Below are 15,867 nucleotides of genomic sequence, written 5' to 3' on the forward strand. Positions count from 1 at the left end.
AGACTAGTAATTCGCTTAGAACTTTAATCCTTCAATCCTGCCAAGAGATGGCTGACCTGTCTCCCACAATTAACACTTGTTTATTCACCTCCCTGCAAAGAAGCCCATACATAAACGCAAACCTCTGGATGTGAAAATTAAGGTTTTAAATGTAACAGGATATCCAAATTGGAGCTTGCATACATTACAAAAGCATGGGGCAGGCATGCTGAAGCGAAAAGAACAGCAAGCCTGGAGGGAACGTGATAAAAGGGGTGGAACAAGACATAATCAAAATGGAAACAGTTAATAAATGGACATTCAGTTACTTTGATGAAACAAGGAAAGACATGCTTGTTACAACCAGAATTATCCAGCAGTGGGCATTAGCAGCAACTTGGAAATTTTCATCATCTGATTTTGAGTTTGTAGCTTCACTATATTGGTAAAGGATTTTAAGACTTCTTAACAAATTTAGCAATGCATAGTTACTTGATATTAAAACCTGAAAGACAATGCATCTCTTGAGGAAACCCTTAATTCAGCACGACTACTTCAGAAATTTGAAAATCTGATGAACTTTATACTTAACACTGATCAAACTGGGTGTGAATACAGAGGGAATGTTGAGGACATGTTAATAGACACCTGAGAGAAAGCTGTGAAGTAAATAGTGGAACAGTAATAAAGGTATCCATTCATATATAGCGCCATATGCAATTACAGCTTCTTGTAAATCACTGCCATCAGTCTTGTTCCCTTCATCTGCACACAGCACGGACTGTCAGTGATAAACAAGCTCAAAATTAACTAAATCTTTAAAACCTTTTTCTCCTTTGTGGTTGCACTTTTTCATGTAAGTCATTCAAAAATCGTAGTGATTCTTGATGTAAAATGCTCACAAAACTTTCTTAAGGTAAAATACCATTATACACACAAATACACACAGTTATCAGAACTTCTGATGGAATAAATATATTTACCTTCGGGCCTCTAGCAGCATCACTGCATGGGTTAATGGCAAGAGGCACACCCATCACCTGATGTACCCGAGATCCATACATATTGTCACCCAACACAGGACTCAGCAAGTGTGCAAGGTACACACGAAGGAAATGCCATTTGGTAGCAGATGGGCATATCTCTACTAGACTTGCGAAGTTCTGTCTGTACAATGTGTGATGTTCTACCCTAAACACCTTCACATCTCCTTGTTTCACAGCTTTGTTTGACCACTTCTGCATGACTACAGGCTGAACATAAAATCAAATGTTTGCTATGAATAGTCAGCCAAGTTGATATATCACATTCGACTGAGGAATGTAATACTACTTGATCTGCAGTGCCCTGTGTTGATGGGTGTATCTGAACATACAATATTCATACATTTGTCTCTCATACTTTGAGTGGTGATATCTCAGTATAAATATATAAGAGAGTAACTTAAAATGACATTCTTTTATGAAAGCAGTAAAAAATAATATGCAACAAAAGGGTCAAGAACTCTGTGGTACTGAAATCAGTGTCTGACCTCCAAACTGGCTCAAGATTGAATTTACACATACCTGTTTGTCATTACTTATACACGGATTTTCTTTAAGTGTCAAGCCTAATTTGAGAAATGCTGAATCTGGTTGAGGATTTCCTATGACAACAGCCCAATAATGGGCACATAACTGTTGACGACCACTGGCTTTCTTTATACATTTTTTAACTTTCTCCAACACTTTTTCACAAGATGACAACACTGTTACCCCACTCGTATACCTGTGAATAAAAATACTCTCAGTATCACTGTTTATGACTTTACATTTCTAACTTTAGATATTGATATAAACATAAGAGTAAAGAGGTAAAGGATGAAGATAAAAATATTCTGATAGTTTTTATGCATCTTGCGCATTACTGCAAGATCAAGAAACCAGAGTTCATGATTTTAAGTTTGCCAAGGAATGGAAAGGAATACTACAAAGCACTTCTTCGCCTCATATGAGTAATATAACTGAGTGTTTAAAAGATATATATATATATATATATATATATATATATATATATATATATAAACATAATTACTCATCAATGCCATCTGGTACTGAAGCACATTAAGATATGATGCTTCGGACTGAGAAGGGGATGCTTTAATTACATCCTCATAAACTTGAAGTTAGAAATAATTTCCATCTACTTTTATTCAAGTTTTAAATCCCAATCATAAACATACTTTCTAATATGGAATTTCACTTGTGTGATTACAGTTTCAATTAGGCATAGAAAAGAGAGACAACAGGCAGTGACGTGGAAGGATTGATTCGGCAGCATCTGTTCAATGTTGGTTTTGTATAAATTAAGGAAAGAAGCACCAATAAATATAACCACTTATATGGTATAAATAATATCTTACAAACTTGATGGATTTTCAATATGCAAAAGACAGGAAGACATGAAATGAAAAAAAACCATCAAACAAATTTACATTGATTCCAGCATTGTCCTATGTTGATTTAGTGAGCAAGCACAGAAGTTGGTAGTTTTTATCAGAGGACTACATGATGGGTACTAAGTAAGAGACTGAATAAAACTGGTGCAAAATATAAACATTTGCTAATCCTAAGTACTGGAGCCCAGAAAATTCACACTAAATTTCTGAACATGTGTGCTCTAAGCTTAATATTTTTTGCTGTTAGTATAACAGGTTTATGGAATGTTCAGCTTTGCTGAGAATACCATAACTAGTCATACCTAAGCAGTACAGAACTTCTGGTTCCATTGACAGATTTAAACAGGAAACAAGATGGACTCCCCCTCCTTCCAATTATCATATAAATGCAACAGTATCAAAAACAAATTTTCTCACAAAAAGGAAAGTTCACGGTAGTGTCATTCGTTGGCCATCCAAATCACCAGATTTTATGCAATCTGATTTTTTTCCATTGGGGATTTACAAATGATTTAACAAACAATATTCTGCTAGGGTACCACAGTAATCTCAAGGTGAACTACTTCAATGGGGAAAACAAGGAACACTGATATAAATTTGGTCAAGAATTTAATTTCAATGGGGTTGAAACCTTGAAGCTGGAGGAATCTTTTAGCCTAAAACATTATCTCCTCTATCTGGATGAGTTTATTTCCACTGGGACACTTGTCATATATGTGGCATGTTTGTAGGATGTCCACCCAGTCCGGTGACATCTACTTTAATTGCTATTAAATGTTGACAGATAAATGCTGAAACAATTTGTGTTGAATTATGGGTATGAAATATAATGTGAAATTCTGTGATAATTTTGTTGCATTTATTTTGAAATTTATTAATTGATTTCATGTAGATATTTTGAGAAAACAAAATCTAGTAGAATGTGAATTAAATAAGCAAACTGAAATATTATTTACAATGAAGCACAATTCCAGAATATAGTAAAAGAATATCTACTGAGTGCTGGATATAAAAACAAGCACAAACCTTTCTGGTTTCTTGAGGACAGTCAAACTGTTGTAGCCTAAATTTCCAGCTATGTGTGGTAGAGCCTCAGTTAGATAGTACTGTTTTTGCCCAACAAGTATGTTACCTCTGCGTCTTGAATGTTGTGTTGCCATTTCAGGTGGAGGTGAAAATCCTATTCCATATGGCTTGTTTAGAACTATGAGGTCATCTGAAAAACACAAATATGATGGGAACATTGAACTTTCCTTCCACGCAACAGTAGTTATCAGCTTTACCAGTTCTTGTATGAAAGTTTTTGTTCAATGTGTAACTTCAGCTTCTAGGGTAGAGCTGCATCGAATGTTGAGAATTATCCAATATTTCAGCAATCACTGTAGCTGTCATATTTGGGATGAATGTGTAGTGGTTGAGCAAATGGCCTCTCTTACACTCAACCAATTGGCACCATCATATCCAATTTGCCACCCACTGCCTGCCCTATATAAGGCTTCCAAAAACACCCAATCACTGTAACTTGAAGATGGCAACTACAATGTTTGCTAAAATTGATAATTCTCAGCATCTGACACAGCTAAACCCTGAAAGCCAAAGTTACACATCTTTACCAGTTGTTTTATATAGATGTATCTCACAGTAAGGGAATAAGATTTTGGGAACAGGGTGCTGAGAAGAAAACTTGGACCAATAAGATAGAAAATAACATCAGGCTACAGAAAACTGCATACTAGGGAGCTTCATAATTTTGCTACTGAGAACAAGAAATGTCCTAGTTTAAATACAGATTTTGACAAATTAATACAGGAAGTAGAAGCAAACAAATTCATTGGCTTACAAATTGCACATTAAATACATTATTCAGCTTCCAGCAATTCTAGCAGTTGATTCAAAATGGTGTATATTTATCAAATACTAATGTCACCAACACCCAAGACTATGACATTGTTCAGAATTTTCTTTAAATTCAACTTCAAGAACAGATCACGGATCTTCGATGGAACCAGTGGGCCAAATATAATTTTCTACTAACGAATATTATTAGTAGAAATTACGCTGTACTTGCCTTTATTATAGATTATATTTGATGTGAGAGAATCTGAAAATTGTTTCAAACTCCTCCATGGGTTTTGTTTTTGATATTCATGACACTGTTCCCCTTCTTTTTCAGTTTTGTAATTTGAATAGCATCGACAGATAGAGAGACCTCGACTCTTCATTCCTACACGCAATCCAATTACTGCCATGCCGTAATTTTTATTCATAAACGGAAAGGTTAAAATCGTCGACAAATCAACGTATAACAAACATACTGCAAAATAAATGTATATGGCAGGACACATGCGCGACCTAACGGTACAGTTGAGTTCTATGTGACAATCTGTGGTACAATTCCTGCCAACCTGTAAGGTTTGCCAATTGTGCAATGTGGTAGTGGATGAAAAGTTTGTAGGTTAGGTGCTATAGCATTTATTCAAGGAAAATGAAGAATCTTTTCTTACATTATCACTCTCGTAATGAATTTCCGACCGTTAGTAGCATCGAGTGCTTCTGTGTCAGTGCTCATTCTGAAGAAGTATATGTTTGCAGTAATAACATAATTTACAAATTATCAGTTACAAGTGGACTCCTGAAAACTTTGTTCAGCCTTCATGAATATTACGACACAGTTATTCCTGCAGTTATACATATAAGTTTCAATTCAATAACGGAGAGCCTTTACCTAGCGTTTAAAAATGGGGATGTTTTAACATTTGAATCCAGTTCCAAAGAGATCCAATGTGTGGGATGTGTAGAAAGTGGTTTAAAAACAGTACAATGGAGCCCAGATCAAGAAGTAATTGTTATGGTAACTGGTAAGGATACAGTCATACTTATGACTGGAAATTTTGATCCAGTTACAGAGGTTGATCTCCATCAGAGTGGTTTTGGAGAAAAACAATTTATCACTGTGGGATGGGGAAAGAAAGAAACCCAGTTTCATGGTTCAGAGGGTAAAGCTGCAGCTTATGCCATTCCAAAATCACTTGAACATCTGCCAGTTTTGGACGATGGTCAGCCACAAATTAGTTGGAAAGGTGATGGAAGCCTCTTTGCCGTAAGCACGGTTAGACCAGAAGCAAACTCTCGAAAAATATTAATATTTTCGCGTGACGCTGTGTTACAATATACAAGTGAGCCTACAGCAGGATTGGAGGAAGCAATGTCTTGGCAACCATCAGGCAGTCTTATTGCTGTATCACAAAGGTTCCCCAATAAACATGTTATAGCCTTTTTTGAAAAAAATGGACTCCGACATGGAGAATTTTCACTTCCATTTGCCCAGAATGAATGTAAGATACATAATCTTTCTTGGAATTCTGAATCATCTATACTTGCTGTGTGGTGTGAGTACATTACAGGTAAAACATGTCTTCAACTTTGGACAGTGAATAATTATCATTGGTATCTGAAGCAATGTGTCAACTTCTCAGCTGAAAAGAAACTTTTGGGAATAGAATGGGATATGCTGCACAGGAACCGTCTTCATATAATGTGTGAGGGTTTGTGCTACATGTGCTATGACTGGAAATGGATTACAAACTGTAGTCAAGGCAGTACTAAAGCTGATGGAGCCTTTGTAGCAGTAATAGATGGAGGTAAGAATGAAATGTTTAAAAATATTGTAATAACATCTTATTTACGTAGCAGTCTCATTAAATACTTTTTTCTTCACAGCCAAGATTCTCTTGACATCATTTCGACATGCAGTTATTCCACCGCCACTCTGTGGCCAGACCCTGCAGGTATCAGTTCCAGTAAATTGCATAATGTTTGCACCTTGCAAGAAAGTTAACAACAGTTGTATCACAGATAGAGCAGATGATAATAAAATCAATTCAAATACCTTATGCACTATTCTGACTGATGGAAGTGTGGTAGTGTTTTCTGAATCATCATCAACTAAATGTCATGTACAACTGGCTGCTTGCAATTTGAATGGTGAAAATGCAGCAGAATTACATCACTGGTTGTGGATGACAGAAGATACATTCCTTTGTTGTCGAACACATGGCTCAGTTTCATATTTGGTGGAAATATCAGTCGATCTTAATGCAGGAAAAATGAATGTCAGGTGAGATATGTAATTTTCATTATTGCTATTGGTTGATGCATGCAGTTATGTTTTATGACTTTATGCAGAATAGTTTCCTTGCTGTTGAATAAGTAAACTTTTATCTGTAGTAAATTAAAATAAAGATCAATGATGGCTGCTAAGACAGTGCATACTCCATACAGGCACATCTTTGTAGTTGTGGTTTTACATGCGTGTGCTGTTTTAACCATTTTGCTTAGAAAAAATTTATGAAAGAAGTAATGTTATTTGTATTTCAGGAAGGAGATTCACACCAATGGCATAGTAGTTTCTATAGTGCTGATACCAGATGGTTCAGGAGCTGTTGTGCAGCTGGCAGATGGCATTTTGTTTCTATATAAATTTGATCAGGATAAATTGGTTCAGTATTCAAAAGTACCTGAAGCATGCGAGACTTTACAGGTATTGTAACAGCCTTAGCATTTAGAATCCTTGCTCTTCATTGTTATCCTTTCAGCTTTTGAACTGGACACCTGGGCTAACCAAGAAAGTTGTAAAATCTGAAATAATAAAGAAAATGCCAGATCAACTATGTTCAACTTATATCTTAATTTTTCACAGTTTTAATAAAGTGTGAATTAGCCCACTGTTGCTCCCAAGTTTTCAATTATTATGAACTTGAGCTTGAATTTGTGATGCTGGAATTCAGGCGACTTGCATTCAAGCTACATGACTACTATGAACAAGCCTTTAATGTTGGCTCTTAATTAAAGTTAATTTCACACTATAATTTCTCATGTTTGCCTAATAACATTCACTTTTGCTGTCAGGATGTTTGTCATCCCAGCAGTAAACGCAGATTTAATAGTAATACTGGTAATAAGGCATGTTGTAACAATGTGAAAAAAGAAAACTAACTTAATTCTAAAAGAAGTATAATGTAAAACTGATCTGATTATAGGTTACTCTGATAGATGGGAAGGATGTATTACTGGGACTCAGTAATCGTAATCGCTTATATGTGGATGGTCAAGAAGTAGCAAACAATGTGACTTCATTAGTGGTACATTCAGAATTCATCCTACTGACCACTCTGAGGCACATGCTATTGTGTGTTCAATTAAATCTCAAGGGTTTGCAATCTTTAATAAAAGGGCAGTGTAGCCCAGGACGGCACATTGAGAGAGGTGCACGTCTGGTGACCTCTGTTGCAGGAGATACTAGTGTCATACTACAAATGCCAAGAGGAAATCTAGAATGTATACAGCCACGACCTCTTACGCTTCATGTAGCAACTGTTTATCTTGATTCTGGACAGTATGGGGCAGCTTTTAAACTTCTCCGGAAACAGCGCATCAATCTGAATCTCCTATGTGACCATCAACCTACAGAATTCTTAGCAAATATAGATTTTGTTGTGGATGAACTTAAAGACCCCACATGGCTCTCACTGCTGCTCTCTGAACTACAGGAAGGCAGTGTGACACTCACTATGTATAAGGAATACTATACACATTTGGAGCAGCTACCTAGAATACTTAATAACAAGGTTTGTGTTTATTTTATTGGTATTGTCAGATTTGGACATTGCAAGATGTATATGGTGGTTATGAAGTCACTTAAAAGTGCTGCAGAATTTCTTGGTCAGAATTTCCCACGTTCACCCCCATTCACTAAACACCATCTCCCCGCAGAAATTTTTCAACAGAGTTACAAAACTGCCAACACAAAAAGACATTACAGTCTTCTGGCTTACTCGGCAAGGTAATATATATCTAAACAGAAAGTAACAAAATGGTGGCAGTCCCCGACTACTCAAAGAGGAAAAAAAAGGTGTATTGCTTTTGTTCACAACTGTGTTCTTGCTTTGCTGTTCATTATTACCTATTGTCACATATTAAAATCCATCACTGTTATCTTATAGGTCCAGGTGGTATGTGACGCAATGCGTGATGCTATGTTACGTCGGCAAGATGCAGACCGCTATCTGCTGCCTGTACTTACTAGCTATGTTCAAAAACAATCAGACAAGGATCTAGCAGATGCACTAATTAAGGTGAAAACTGTGAAAGAAGCAGAGAGAAGAAATGGACAGCTTGAAATTTCAGCTGATGAGGCATTAAAGTATCTTCTGTACCTGGTGGATGTAAATCGTTTGTATGATGTTGCACTGGGACTTTATGACTTTGACTTAGTCATGCTAGTTGCTGCCAAGTCTAACAAAGACCCTAAAGAATATCTACCATTCCTCAACAAGTTACGAAGGTCAGATTTTGGCATGAGAATAAGAACCATTAATGTTTTGTTACAAATATGCTACCACTGATGTGAGATTTTATTAAGCTATGCATTTTTTATTATTGTTTTCCTATCTACTAGTATTAATGAATAGGCTGGATCCTTATTGTTGTTTTGATAACTGCTGGAAGCTATGCACTAAAAGGATTTAAAATATATATTTTGTTGAAGGCTGTTTTTCTGGGAAAGTGTTCAGTCCTCTCTCAACTCCCGGTATTTCCTTGCTTCTCATAAATGGTTCTCATCTAATACACTGAACATAGATTATCTCAAAATTATACCTGTTTTACTAAAATAGTGGTATGGGAAGTAGCAAACACCTCTTACAACTGCAAATCTCATCTTCCCATGACATAACCCATTTTTACAAACAAGATTCTGACAAGTGAGTCATGATTAAATGTAGTTTAGTGGAAATGTTATTGCCTTCAGTGATAAAGTAATACTGGAAAACCACTGTGTCAGAATTTCCACTAAATTATCTTAATTTTATGTTTATTTAAGATGGAGTTTGTATTGATTCATTGCAGTATTGACAGCATTCATAATAAATGCATACAATAGCACTAGTTACTTTATGTTCCAGGATGGAACCAAATTATAGCTTCTTTCTCATAGACAAGCATTTGAAACGATTTGAATCAGCACTTTATCACATTTCACTCTGCCCCGAAGAGGAGTATTTTCAAGAATGTCTGGACCTCGTAAAGACACACAAACTTTTTTCCAAGGTAGGCATGTCACATGTAAACATTTAAGAAAACTTTGTTAAGATAATTCAGCTTTTGTTGGCCCTAATGTTTATTTGTATGCTACCTACTGACATGCATTTTTGTTGTTACCAGTACTACTGCCTGAGTCTGATAACTGTGCTTCATTTATCCGTACTTCCACGAACTGTCAGTGTGGAGCCCCTATTAAATAGTTAATAAGACTAAGCAACATCACTGAGGTACTCAAGCCCCACCACCACGACAAGGTGCAGGTACCATTAAGTGGGGCTTTTCCAACTATATTAGATTAAAAATTTGGTTACATCATGTATGATATAAAACTTTCACAGTGGTCCCTAAAACGTTGGCGACTTTAACCATTTGACACAGCTGATAGCCTGAGAGGATTTTATTAATTGGTTATGTCAGTTTCAGAATCTGTATACTTTTCAGGCTCTTGATGTTTTCCCTAAAGGAAGTTCAAGGTATCTGGATATAGCAACAGTCTATGCAGACTATCTTCTCGATAATAAATTATATCAGGAAGCAGGGATCATGTACGCGAGAGCTCAGAAATATCACAAAGCACTGACGGCATACCAGATAGCTGGTGACTGGAGAGAGACACTACTCGCTGCAAACCAACTTCAGTACAAGTAAGTTGTATGTTAAATGAAATTTTGCACATGATGAAAGAATAAAAGTACATATATATATCTGTGTGAACTCATTAGTCCATAAAACCTAATGGTAACTATATGAATTTCCTGCTTTAACAATAGAAAACCATACGCTGTGCCTAACTGTGTATTTATGGGTTTCATATAATTCTTAGATTAGATGCCAGTCATTTTTGTAAACAGCATTGACAAACTGATCTTTGTAATGGATACATGTTTTATTTAAGGCAGGAACTGAAGTCTTAATCATTACTTCGACAAGCTTCAACTTTAAAGGGTTATTAACACCATGGAGAAAGTATTTACTTTATTTATTTTAGTACTTTGTTCTTAAATGCCACTAGTCTCTGTTTCTCTGTGAATGAGAATAGTTTTACGTATTTGAACTTCATTTTCATTACAGAACCCTATAAATTTACCTTCTTGTATGTATTTCTAGAGAGAACAAGTTGCATGAATTGTGCCAGCAGTTAGTGTCAAGATTGAAAGGTAAATGTCAGTTCGGTGAAGCCGCAGAAGTTCTCAGTCATCATTTGGGTGATTTTGAGGAGAGCATTGCTGTATTGGTTCAAGGCAGGCTGTGGAATGAAGCTGTTTGGTCATCTTTTCATTACAGAAGGGCAGACATGATAGGTGAGTATATGATGAAGAACGTGTGATTTGTTTTAATGACGAAACGGAACAGGGCCATGATTTTTAGATGGCTGCTAGAGAAAGATGTGAGAATGGATCTGTTTCACAATCCATTTCTACTGAGCTCGTCTACTGTCAGTGCTTAACCTGTTCATTCTGCTACCAGAGAATTAATTAATTATGGGATTATCTCAGAAAAGCTTCTGTTACAGAGACTCACGTGAAGCCAGGAATATTGGAACACTTGGAACAGCTCTCTGGCCAGCTCACTAGTTCCAAAAAACAGTTCACTGCATATAAAACTAGACTAAATGCAGTGCGAACAGCTAAAGAGCAACTTCAGATAGAAGGTAAAAATATTGAAGTAATTTGCACAAAGATTTGATTTCAGATTTTGTATAAAAAGTTGACTAAATCATATATAATATAATAGAAAAATTTACTAAATGCATTTTATAGTGCTGTAGAATCGCTTAAATTTCTATTAAAATATAACTAATTAATATGTAAAACTAGTCCACATCTTGCTTCCGAATTACATTCTTACTATCACTTGTATTTCAGTGTGATGCATCGTTACTCTATCGATGTTCTGTATTTTCCGTTAGTTGCCTGACTGATAGAAATAGATGTTTATTGGAGAATACTGTATCCATAACAGAGCATACTCAGCAAAAAGAGAAACATAAGTGCCATCACTTTGGTATCAAACAGTTAATCTTGTAATATTTTACATTGGTTGATTTAAAATAACCTCGAATATTCAACTCGCATAAAATACAAGTCTGTAATTACTATCGCATGCCATAGTTTCTGTATGATATGAACAACTGTACAGACTAAATGAATTCTTCTCAGGCTGCCAGCCATGTAAGGTTGTTTAATGGAGAAAACACCAGTGTTTCGAGAACCATCTTTGTACTTGTCCTCAGGGTTTTCAAAACAGTGTTTTTCTATTAAATTACCTTACATGGCTGGTAGCCCGAGAAGAATTAATTATCTTTAGTTGCTGTGAAAGCTTCATATCATATATAACTATACAGACTGCTGAGTTTATGTAATTTATGAGGAACCTGTGTTGGAATTGGCCACAGGCAAAATATGCACTGTTTGAACATAACCGTAATTATATTCTCTTATTACTCTGAGCAATTTTTCTAGCAAGAGCGTTGTCTTCATATGTTTCAGAGAAAGATGGTGAACTACAGGAAGAATATGACTTATATTCAGATACAAGCAGTATTATGTCATCAACTCTCACTGCATCATACACAGGATCACACACATCAGGGTGATTACAATGATTATTGTCAGATATTCTGCTTGCATATTTCTGTGCATTTAATATTTAATGTGCCTGATATTTTAATATTATAGACACAGCCGCAGATCCAGTAAGAACAGACGTAAACATGAGCGAAAGATGCTAAGTCTTAAAGAAGGGAGTCCATATGAGGAGTTAGCACTGGTTCGAGCCTTGCATCAGGTCATTACAACTACTTACAATGCTACAGGTTTGTTACTAAATGCAGTATAGTGATTGGCATGACTGCTTTATATGCACAAGGTTCCTGGTTCAATTATTAGCCAGGCTGTTCTGAAATTTTTCTTGAATTTTTTCAGTACTTCCAGGCAAATATCATGATATTTCCCTGAAATAGGCTGTAAACACTTCTGCATCGTTCCAGCTTGTTGCAATGCCACCACCAACAGTAAATGCTACTACTGCTGTCACTAATTTCTGTTTCAAAGCTTCAACTATAAATTTATTGTTATGCTTAAACTAGTTACTACTAAAATATACTTTGTTGTAGATAATAATGTGATCAGATTAACAATTATTTGATTTTATTAATTTGCGCATTAAATTTTATATCGTCATTATATTCAAAGCGTTGTGGTGCACTTGGCAAAAGCTTGCAGCTCATGTTAGAACCACTGAAATAAACAAAGAAACATGTTATTTGCAATAATTTTATTATAAAGGGAGTAAGCATCACCAGTTTTAATAATTTAAAAATGTGTCTGGCTGAAGTTAACTAAAGGATATAAGAACAATAAGAGGGGAAATAATTTTCTTCATGGTCTTAAGTTGAATTTTCATGCGCTGTATATTTTTACAGAAGAAGTACAAAGCTTGTGTCTAGTATTGCTCAGATTTGACTTTGATAAGGAGGCAGCAAACTTGCAGAAGCTTCTTTCAGACCTGATACAAGAAATGGACAATGCGAAACATGAAATATGGACAACTGATCTGATGGAACAGCCACTAGTAGTGAGTTATTTGGTGCACTCCTTGGATTTGCATAAATGTGAACATAGAATAGGGTTACTATCACGTGCATTATGCCACAATTTGGAAATTAATTCTAGTGATAAATGTGGTTAAGAAGTTCTCTGCGAGCAGAAATTTAAAGTACAACCATGCATCTCAAGGTTGACACAATATTTTATTTTCACAGCATTCTTGCATCAGTAAAATATTCTCGGGTGATCAGCCGTGTCAAATGGTTAAACAGAGATGGTCCCTGAAATGTTGGTTTTATTGTTTAACCATTTATGAAGAAATTTTATAAATTTTATAAATTCAGTGTGTTAACTTTGACAGGTCATACTATGTTAGTATGAATATAATTACTTGATTTTCTTTTTGGGTAACCTTTAGAAGCTTGTTCTGATTGTGGAAATGATTACTGTTCTATGTTTATTGTAACAAGGTTTTGTTTTACTTTATTTCTCAGGGCTTTGGTCCTGATGCAACAGTCAACAGTTTAACAACAAGATTCCAGAATCAGGGTCTAACAAACTCCAACCTTGCACTATTAGGTAAGTTTTGAGAGATGTATATAAATAAGTGTCCCGTGCCGTAGCCGCGCGGTCTGAGGCATCATGCTTCGGGCCAGCGATACGGAATGTGCACCGGTTCGAGTCTCCGGGGAAAAGAAATTTTCTCGTGAGCTTTCGACCGGTGTATGGGGCCATTGCCAACCCAGCATCGTGAGGAAATTGGGGAGCTACAATGGGTAGCGTAATCCGGTCATGAAACCTAGCAATGGCTGGGGGTTTGTCTGCTGACTGCACGTCACCCTATATCAGGTTGGATGATCGTTCACCTCTGCTTAGGAATGTGAACGTGAGGCCAGCAGTCAAGCTAGTTGGCTTAGGCTGTCAGAGGGCTGTTATGCAACGGATTTATATGCACACTCACACTACACATTCACATGCACATGCATGCCACACTCTCTTTTACTGAATTATTTAGCAGCCATTTATCATTATTTTACACTTACATTCTTATCAACATCACTTATCTTTATTTTGTGAGAATTTTGCTTTTAATTGCCAGTATTCAAAGTGAGGTGGACCATATCACAGGTTACATGCATGGTCAGAAGCTGCACATAAGATTCAAAATGGGGAACTTACAAAAAAATCATATATTGAGAGCTTGATTGTGACTAGAAAATATGGAGGGATGACTATATTTATCTCAATAAGAGGTCTAAGATGATGCAAATTGATCTTTTACAGAACCAAATTTTAGATTTCCACCACAAAATAAAAATATCAGCTGGAAGGTCAGCATACTCAGCGCAGTGTGAAGAGATGGACACATTTGGTAACTACAGTCATTGGCACACAAGATCTGCAGGTTAATTTTATTATTTACAGATTTATAATTAATAATAATAATAATTCATTTCATTGATTTATGGTCCTTATAAAAGCCATAGAAGGCCAAGTACAGGATAAGAAATAATAAAACAAAATCTACAAATACAGTATGAAATGTACAGAGTATGGACAAAGATAAGCTAAAAGGAAGTCTAATTATATGTTATAAAATATCCATAAGCCAAATATATAATGTTTGTTAAAAATGACCATGGGCGCCTCGTAGTTACAGTAGGCGTTCAAAGTGGGCGTTATCCATTTCAAGGCGGAAAGCAATTGGTCAGATAGCTGGGGAAAGGCCAAAGTTAGTAAGCTTAACAGAATAGTAAATTATGAGGAAGAATGGAATATCGTCTAAACCAACGCTCGGACAGTTTTAGACAGTTTTCAGCCCTGCTGATTTAAACTGCATCATAATTGTTAAATTTCCGAAAGTAAGGAAGAATATTTTATTTTGTGGCAGTGGTATTTTCATGTGCTTTGTTTTACTTTTTACAACAGTGATGGTCAAATTTGGATTAATTATGAAACAGACCTTCACATTTAGTCATGATATATGTTAAACTATTGAAAGTGTGAACTATAATTTGGTAGGCAGCATTTTACCTGTTTCTGCATAACTCTGATTCCTCTAACTTGTATTGCTGCTTTTTAAATGAAATTAAATCTTTCAGATGTATAATGTAAAAGAAAATTTCACAAAAATAAAGCTAATAAAAATAAGTAAGAACAGTTTTTTAAAACTTTCAGTACTATAAAACACGTATGCAAAACAAAAAACGCAAGCCAATTACAGTGTTGCCAGATGTTTGCCGGGTGGTAACAGAGGAGAGGTGAGTCAAACGTGTTGGTACAAAGAAATACGATGTACCAATACTGAGAACATATAATTTTTAACGAGTGATTTAATACGAACATATTAAGCCTTGCATTTTTCTTGTTCTCAGACTTCTAATTGTTCCCAGTTTCTCGATACGTAAGCACAAAACAACACAGTTATAATAATGTAACCGACAATGGCACATCGCTGTCATCATCCTCTTTGCATTCCACGTCACATAATTCTGACAAGGGAATGGTCCGGTTGGTCATGTCGAAACCTCGCTTGAAATTTTGCTTGTCTGCAAAACACATCTAGTAATGATTGTACGCAAAATTTCAGCTGCAAAAAAATTGCTCAAAGTTGGAATGTTCAGTTAAAATTCGTGCCACCGCACACGTGCGTGACAGCAGCGTGTCAAAGCAGTCATCCCTGTAGGTTGTCTGTAACCATTGCTTCACAGGATAATAATTTCCACGGTTTACATATGAAAACAATTGTATTGTTTCAGTCAGCAATGCATTGAACATTATTTAATTATTCATTACCTTTAA

At 35.9% G+C, this 15,867-nt stretch overlaps 2 protein-coding genes across 12 annotated transcripts in view; one reads left to right on the plus strand and one right to left on the minus strand.

The window, feature by feature from the left end:
* The window catches only part of LOC110832905 (mitochondrial mRNA pseudouridine synthase Rpusd3), a 77,614-nt gene that overhangs the window by 11,550 nt on the left and 50,197 nt on the right, over positions 1 to 15,867 (minus strand). For 9 of the 11 annotated variants that reach the window (XR_015534148.1, XR_015534147.1, XR_015534145.1 and 6 more), the window contains exons 1-4: positions 4,485 to 4,817; positions 3,443 to 3,632; positions 1,545 to 1,746; positions 963 to 1,232 (exon numbers count right to left, since the gene is read on the minus strand). Coding sequence is in view for 1 of the 11 variants with exons in the window: in XM_087345061.1 (XP_087201187.1) it covers positions 81 to 92; positions 963 to 1,232; positions 1,545 to 1,746; positions 3,443 to 3,632; positions 4,485 to 4,761 (951 nt within the window). In the remaining 10 variants the exon portion in view is untranslated. Of the gene's footprint in view, positions 1 to 30; positions 93 to 962; positions 1,233 to 1,544; positions 1,747 to 3,442; positions 3,633 to 4,484; positions 4,818 to 6,933; positions 7,055 to 15,867 lie in introns of those variants that run through there. The other 2 variants (XM_087345061.1, XR_015534149.1) reach the window with 2 other exon arrangements.
* Elp1 (elongator complex protein 1) lies at positions 4,812 to 15,216 on the plus strand. Its single transcript, XM_022070350.2, has 14 exons — positions 4,812 to 6,057; positions 6,137 to 6,533; positions 6,794 to 6,956; positions 7,456 to 8,043; positions 8,419 to 8,759; positions 9,379 to 9,523; positions 9,959 to 10,161; positions 10,625 to 10,818; positions 11,031 to 11,168; positions 12,007 to 12,109; positions 12,196 to 12,332; positions 12,942 to 13,093; positions 13,560 to 13,644; positions 14,350 to 15,216. Exons 1-14 carry the CDS (start codon positions 4,902 to 4,904, stop codon positions 14,418 to 14,420), a joined length of 3,873 nt encoding a protein of 1,290 aa, XP_021926042.1. The 5' UTR covers positions 4,812 to 4,901; the 3' UTR covers positions 14,421 to 15,216.

This window comes from Zootermopsis nevadensis, unplaced genomic scaffold (assembly GCF_977971745.1).
Source record: "Zootermopsis nevadensis isolate Lab colony 2312 unplaced genomic scaffold, Znev_1.0 Znev_ptg000008l, whole genome shotgun sequence".
NCBI lineage: Eukaryota > Metazoa > Arthropoda > Insecta > Blattodea > Termopsidae > Zootermopsis > Zootermopsis nevadensis.